The 7,566-nt window shown below is 41.5% G+C and overlaps 1 protein-coding gene across 8 annotated transcripts; it reads left to right on the plus strand.

Annotated features, from left to right (window-relative positions):
• The first annotated feature begins 980 nt into the window (after positions 1–980).
• On the plus strand, positions 981–6,660 carry LOC149986483 (uncharacterized). Of its 8 annotated transcripts, none has more exons than XM_024506555.3 (11): positions 1,027–1,251; positions 1,501–1,565; positions 1,976–2,060; positions 3,198–3,544; positions 3,820–3,974; positions 4,368–4,607; positions 4,758–4,861; positions 5,128–5,326; positions 5,608–5,675; positions 5,919–6,168; positions 6,345–6,660. In XM_024506555.3, exons 4-11 carry the CDS (start codon positions 3,376–3,378, stop codon positions 6,405–6,407), a joined length of 1,248 nt encoding a protein of 415 aa, XP_024362323.1. In that variant the 5' UTR covers positions 1,027–1,251; positions 1,501–1,565; positions 1,976–2,060; positions 3,198–3,375; the 3' UTR covers positions 6,408–6,660. The 8 variants fall into 8 exon arrangements, with proteins under 8 accessions (XP_090102739.1, XP_024362323.1, XP_090102745.1 ...); XM_090246619.1 differs by having other exon boundaries at positions 1,519–1,565; positions 1,976–2,529; XM_090246615.1 differs by lacking the exon at positions 1,976–2,060 and having other exon boundaries at positions 1,355–1,565.
• The last annotated feature ends 906 nt before the right edge of the window (positions 6,661–7,566 follow it).

Genomic DNA, 7,566 nt, shown 5'->3' on the forward strand with positions numbered 1-7,566 from the left:
CACACACATATATATATATATATATATATACACACACACATATATTAATATATCATACTTTTACCATGTAGCAAAATCCATAAAAACTAATCTTTTATTGATACAATGGTAGTCCACAAATTTTGACTACAATATAAACTTGCTTTTCGACCTTCCATTTATCAAAAATTTAATATTTGTTACATCAATGCATCAATAAATGCTTATACATATGATAGAAAATATTATTGTCATATTCATGCAGTAGCAAACAGGTAACATATTTATGAAGATGAGAAGATATTTTGAACTACTTTTTATTTTTATTAATGTTAGAAAAGAGTCTTCAATGACACATCTTAAATTTCCAGTTCGAGAACCCCTACACAAATTTCACTATTTTGCAATAAATCTTAAATTGAGGAACTCCGTGCGGTTCATTCAATGGTCCGTCAACAATACATCCGTCCATCCACGCTTAGCCCCTCATCCATCTAATGACTTGCCCGTTCATGCGTCCGCCACCCGAATGTCCAGCTCGGATGTTCTGCCTCTCCTCCCACTACCGCGTTGCCTGAGGATCTCCTCCCAGCTGGCACCCGCTGACATGGCAGCCACCCATGAAAAAGACCAGGAGGTGAGGAGGTGTCGTCCTACGGGTGCCGAGGGACAGCTTCCACATCGGCAGCCGCGTCACCACCCTGTCCTTGTGAGAAGGCGCAGGCCAAGGCGATGGGAGTTAGCCTTTCGGGTGGTAGGTGTCATTAAAACTGGGGGGGTATGGACCCTCACGCGAAACCAGGGTAGGGGCGAGCGAGAAGGTGGCCACCAGTGTGAAAAAGAATACATACATACCAACAACAACAACAACAACACGGAATTGGAAAGGTGGATGAATGGATGTGTGGATGTAATCATCCATCCATCCATCTCTTCCGTCCTCCTCCCTTTCTCCCTCACTGTCTTCCTCAGTTCAGTCCATCCCCCCCCCCACCCCCCCCCCCAATTGTCGTCCCATGAAAGCCCTGTGGTCATTTCCATGGTCCTCCTTAGCGTATGCAGCTCCTCCTCCTCCACACCCTTTTCTCTTGCTCTCTCCCTTCCCTTCCCTTCCCTCCCTCGGAGCTCCTCTCTTCCGTGCCCAATTCCTTCTCCCGCTCTGCGATGGACTCGCCTCTCCTAATGGAACGCCATTGTTTGCTGACGAGTCGAGGCCACTGCCACCTCTGAAAGCCCCCCCTTCGCTGCTGATTGTGTTACAACCGAGACCAGGTATTATGCTGAATTTAGTATATGGATTTCTTTCTCTGTAACTTTGATTTTTCTGTGCGAATATGCTTGGAAGGTTTAGAGTACCAATGAAAGTACTCTGCAGCCGGCGCCATTGCGTCTTGGTCGTTGCGGCGATAGCCAGAGGGTTGATGTGGATTTCTTTCCGGTGGATTGCCGCGGAGTGTGGCGGTGGTGGAGGAGCTGAGAGTATGGTTGATCGGACTTTGAAATTTTCTTTCACTTGGTGAGGGTTGTGGCATTGGCAAGGTGCAAGGTGCGAGGCGGTTGAATTGCTAGAGCTTGATAAAGAAGAGGTAAAGTACTGTTGTGAACGGGAGATGGTTTTGAGAGATGGATTTTGCGACTGAATTGATCAAGTCTGGATGTGAAAGATTGCTCTCCTATTTTTAAGATTTGTATCGTGTCAGTCGAGAGAATTGGGCAAAGATTTTTAGCTTAAGGAAGAGTTTAAGTAGTAACAGACATTTATCTTGCGCTGGGGTTGGTCAAATTTTCTGTTCTGAAGCGTTGTTGGTTTTGAGGTATTACAAAAGAGTTGTTATTCTTTGAATTATTTTTTGACTGATTTAAAAGCACGCGGAGGTCAACGGCTCATTTCCGTAGTGCTTACTGTCAAAAAGATCTTGACTCGATGCAACATTGCTAGAAGCGGTATGTGTGGAGTGAATCGCAGAATTGAATGATGGATACTTAAAAACTGCAGGGGGTTTTCTGAGTAGACGAGTTCAGCTGCCCTTTTCTAGAACTGCTTTTCGTAGGAATTGTTTGCTGGAACTATTTGCTGCCAGGTAAACTCACAATTCAATTTCACTCGACAAGCATGGCAGAGTTGGCAGGAAAAATTGTTCGCAATATTGTTACTCTACGCAATTTTGAGGCACTTCATGATTATCCATGGCCATTTAATTGGATATTGAGCTAAAGATTTGTTTGTTAGTTTATTTCTATCCAGTTGAAAAAAGAAAGGCTTAAAAAAACCACATAGAGTATCAATTGTCTCTTTGAATTCGAAGTTGTTGATGAGTCGTCGGCAGTGTCAGCAGTAAACAGTATATTTGTTTTTCACCTTTGCTAACGCGTTATCCGACGTTATCTGATCCATGTATGTGTACTCGCAACGGAAGTAAATTTTCACACAGAGAAGAATTCCAATTCTATCGCAGTCTACGTTACCGAGATCGAAGTCAGTAACATTTTAGAATGGGACACTCACGTTTTCGGGAATACTGGTTGCCGGTGACTGAATAATTCGCGAAGGTAGTAAATACTTGCAAGCGAGTAATTTTCTTGTAGAAAGTCTATTGATATCTTCACAATATTTGTACCCACAACCTCGACTGTTGGGCTTGCATCTTGAGAACGCTTTTCAAGTTTTGGTAGCATCCTCAGGGTATGAATAGGTTCGTGTGGAGTCTAATGTAAATAATTAGTTATCTTCTGGGGTTCTTGATTACCATGAGATTAGAGGGTTGTTAAATCTGAGCACCTTGATCTTAGCAGAACAAGAACCGCTTGTGCTGGTTTCTTTCTGAATATGAGCAAGAGCTGCTTATGAGAAGATATTGCACAAATGGTCAAGTTCTCGAAGAGAAATGCAGGGAGGACTGTCGCCATCTCGTGGCTTCTTTGATTCATGAGATGCGAGCCAGCGTGTATGGATGCAGAGTACTGCCTGAAGAAAGTTATGAACCGATTCAAAATAAAATAGAGTTAACTAACAGTTGCAATAACGATCATAGGAGTAGACTGTGCTCAGATTTTTGCCGATTGCCTTCAGAGGGGTAGTTTCATGCCTTATAACAAGTGAATGTTTCTCACAATATTTGAATGCTCTGCGGCATCATTATCATAAATGTTGTGTTTTACACAGTTTTTCTTGTCAGACAAACTTGGGCAAGGTCTGACGCTCTATAGCGTGCTTGCAGGGGAGGGATTTTTTCTGACGCTTTTTGTGATAAACGAATCGAATACTTGAATGACAACTACATTTCCAGTATTCTTCAGCCAATATCTAGAAGACTTCTATTTTCCTTTATTCTCTTAGTTACAAACTTCCTAGAATTAGCAGTGCATCCAGGAGTATGTAAAGACCAACAAAAAAAGATGGCACAAAACTTGAACGGAGGATTATTCAACGTTTGGTATAATGTGAAGAATGAAGACGACCATAGACTTCAGGACGAGGAGGCTAGAGAGCAGGACCTTCGCAGAAGAAATGAGGCAGGTGGTATGGGAGCTAGTAACATTACGAAAATCTCTTATGAGGGTCCCGGTAAGCCATATTTTATCGTCGTTTTGGAACTAGTTTCAGGTTACTTGGAAATGTATTTCCTCTTGACTTGGTATGAGGCTTGCGGGAAACATCAAAGTCTTAGCACAAACTCATTATATGTTGATCATCGTTGGACTTATCGTACCAATTGCAGAGCAAATTGTCTCTTGACATTTTTGTTCTTCGAAGCGCCTCGCTCTCCAACTAAATTCAAAACCAGAATCTCCATGAATGTTATCCGCTTGAGATTTTAGGCGCTGCATGAATTTGTGTAGGTACATCTGGGACTCAGAATGATGATGATATATACGGTGACGTGCATGGAAAGTTCCGTACACCACGTATCTTTTGGCAAGGCTCCCTGGATTCTCAAGGATGTCCGAGGGTAGCATGTGCTGAGGTCAAGAGGATCTTTCGCTATATCATCATGGTAATCTTTCATCGCCCTTTTCATATTATTCATCACTTCATAGAGGGTCTCGTATGCACCATGACTGCTCCACGCTTGCTGTGAGGATCTCAGTATTTCCATGCAAAAGAAAGCGCTTTCTTGGTACATTGTGCCATGTTTGCCATTGTAAGAACAATCTTTCTAGCAGCTGAGGTAGTCCAGCAGTTATTTATTTTTTGTTTCCATCATGTGTGCTTCAAACGTCGTTGAGGCCATATTAGGTGAGTTCACATCAGGCATCAATAAGTAGGCATAAGTTATCATTTTAGTCTTTTCTTTTTTCATTCACTTCATAGTGAAGTTGGATGTTACTTGGTGAGATCTTGCAAATCAAGGTAATTGATGTATGCCCACATTGATTCCTAACCCCAGAATTTAGGAGCATATGGGAACGATAAAAAAGGATTGACAAAAGACATCAATGAGCACGATCCTTCGTTTGAGCCGAATGGAGTCGTTGATTTTCAGAGGCCATCAATGCCTGGTGCATGCCCTCCGTACTTCATATATGTCGATAAAGAACGTCAAGAAGTCAGCATGTACATTCGAGGTCTCAACCTCATGCACCGAGAAGACTACAAGGTTCTCTTGAATAATCGCAGGGGTGAAAAGGTCCTACAACCAGAACGATTACTGTCCCATTCGATTAAAGTTTATTACCGAGGAAGTGTCACCTAACGAATTTGAAGTTTCCTTTGTGTCAAGGTTGAATATTAAAGGACTCTTCGATTTGTAATCGAATGTTTTGTAATACATGTGCAGCCTTTTGATGGGGGTTACGTGCATTTTGGCATGTCAGAGGCTGCTGAATGGGCAGTCGAGAAAGTAGCACCAGACTTGAAGAAGCTACTTATGGCTAACCCAGGGTAGGACTTGCAAATGAATTGTCTCAGCACTTGGTTGTGGATTCAGAATTTGCTTTAGTATTGGTGTGGCAACTTTGCTCCATAAGCTAATGTACCTTTCTTGTGAATACCACATTTCAAGATGTAATGCAGCAGATAGCGATTGTCATGTCTGATGGATCATGAGAAGTGATCCGAAAGTTCTAACTTTTTAACCGGATGCTCCAGAAATATGAGGATTCTGTAACATCAGTAGTTAACATGTGTTGTTCCGCCATGATGCGTAGATACCGGTTGACAATAGTAGGGCATTCACTTGGAGCCGGGGTGGCCTCTTTGTTGACACTTTTCCTCATCTGCGACACAAAGAAGCTTGGAGGCATCAGTTCGGACTTGATTAGCTGCATAGCTATTGCCCCTCCACGAGTGATGTCACTAGATCTTGCGCTCAAGTATTCTCTTCCAATCACTAGTGTAATATACCAGGTACGAGTTCTCAGTGGCTCTATCTTTTGATTGATGGGTGACACTCAGTTTGTTACGAAAAATTGGATTTTCCTAATCCTAAGCACGTGAATTGCAAATACTTCTTTGTCTGACCTGTATACTATGAGAGTCTCATTGAACTCGTAGAATTTTCATTTTTAGTGCTTAAGTTTTTACATAGAGAGACATACCTAATTAACCAATATTGTTCCATTGCTACCCGAAAACGTTGCTTTCATGGATTGTGTAGCATATTTGCTGACTTGATTGCTGTGTACTAGGACGACTTTCTACCAAGAGTTTCAACGCAGGCTGTGAAGAAATTTATCTGCAAACTCTCAATCTTCAAGTATGCTTTCTAACACACTGCTAGATCAACTTCTGAGGTTCCCGATGAAGTCCGCAATATAGATGTATGAGAGTAGAAATCACACAAAAATCAGCAGGCGGATAAAGGCTTATGACTGCAGGGCTTGATAATCTTACAGTATGCTCGACTTAGGCAAATTGTTTTTCTTCTTTCTCTTTTCCTTTTTCTTTTGTATGCCCCCCTCCCCTGAGAACGTCACTAAGCGGATAAACATGAATGCAGGCCTGATGCCGCCTTACTCGTATACCTGTCCAAACAACTGTTACAGATGAGTAAAACTACAGATGATACCCAACGCCTTTTTCCACCAGGGAAAATATATCACTGTGTTTATAAAAAACCGGGAAAATCGGAAGATCGTCCAATTCGAGCACGTGTGGTACACCCGGAGAAGCATAAGTTCGAACGTATTGTATTGTCACAATCATCGATTCAGAACCATTACATCCTAGAATTGACGAAGCACTTGAAGGTACATATTTAAGTGCATCTTCCCATGAAGTTTGAGTGATATCAGTCGGACGAAAATTTTAGTCCAGCAATATTATGCTAAGGTTTTTTCGGATTCATGGCTTAATATGCAAGGATAGACGTTATAAATCGTACGATGGTGGTTGTTGAATAACGGAATACTGGTTTGTGATGCAGAAATACAACTGGCCGGAGGAAGTGAAGGACAAGTGGTTAAAATCAGTCCTCACAACAGCCTAAAAAAAACGTTTAGGGAGACCTAATAGACACTCCCACCAACAATTGATTTGCATGTGGGATTTGATTGTGCTTCAACCGTTTTCTATTTTTGTTTTTATCGTGCACAGATAATTCAGGAAGACCAGGCTAACAAGAATGTTCCCTATTAGATAGAAGCATGTAAAGTGTTATTCTGAAATGATGATTAAATTTGAATTTGATCCCTATGCACACATGTAAGTGTGGAGCATGAGGTATGCTATGTATTTGAGGAGATGGCTATTTACACTTGAGTGCAATTTTTGCTACCTCACATGGAAATCATTTTATCTCTGGTGAGCAATTATAGTATGGAGTCCACAAGGTGCAGATATTTGCCCTGCTGGTGTTGAATCCTTGCTGTGAGTAGCCATCACAAAGAGCTTGGCCATTTTTGGAGTTGGTACCAATTGCACCACAGTGGGGTGAAGCATGGTACAGTTCGGTAATCATGTGGGAATGGATCCACAGAAAACCTTTCACCCAACTTGGCATTACTATCTTGTGGCTCCATCAAAGGAATTTCAGACTTTTGACCCTCATGTATGCTCTTTTCTCAGCGAAGTGCATGAATACAGAATTCCAAGTTTCTTGAGGAAGGGAATGGATGGTTCTCTCTCTCTCTCTCTCTCTCTCTCTGCTGCTACTCCCTGAATTTTATGGTTCCATAGGGTCAAATCCAACCAAAAGGTTCTGTGAGGAGGAAGGTTGTCAGCCTCACCAACAGCCTCGAGTTGTTCTTTCCATAATTTAAGGGTAAAATACTTGCCCATTTCCAGGAATATTGTTCTTAGTATCCCAACTGTAAACCCTCTCCTCTGGATTTGCTAATAGGAGAAGGTTTACAGTTGGGATAAAAAGAACAATATTTGCCAATAGGACATATCTCTATGGAGCAATTGCACAGATCTGTCCTACTAGGAAAATCCAAGGGATTTGACTCAAACATGTTATTTTTATTATAAATAATTTTTTAAAAAAAAAACAAAACACAGATCAATCAACTATGATCAACATTAAATATAGATTGTGACACTATTTGTTTTAGAAACCTTTCCACGTGCAAGCTCAGAAACAAAATTACCATACATGGAGAAGGGAAGGTAGTTGAAAAATCTGGAAACTGGTTAAATAGGGAAAT

Source organism: Physcomitrium patens, chromosome 23 (assembly GCF_059467195.1).
Source record: "Physcomitrium patens ecotype Gransden chromosome 23, ASM5946719v1, whole genome shotgun sequence".
Taxonomy (NCBI): domain Eukaryota; kingdom Viridiplantae; phylum Streptophyta; class Bryopsida; order Funariales; family Funariaceae; genus Physcomitrium; species Physcomitrium patens.

Coding starts and splice junctions, on each gene's coding strand:
- LOC149986483 (XM_090246613.1), top strand. CDS start 996: ATGAAAGCCCTGTGGTCATTTCCATGGTCCTCCTTAGCGTATGCAGCT. Junction 3,545..3,819: donor AATCTCTTATGAGGGTCCCG/GTAAGCCATATT, acceptor GAATTTGTGTAG/GTACATCTGGGACTCAGAAT. Junction 4,608..4,757: donor ATAATCGCAGGGGTGAAAAG/GTCCTACAACCA, acceptor ATACATGTGCAG/CCTTTTGATGGGGGTTACGT.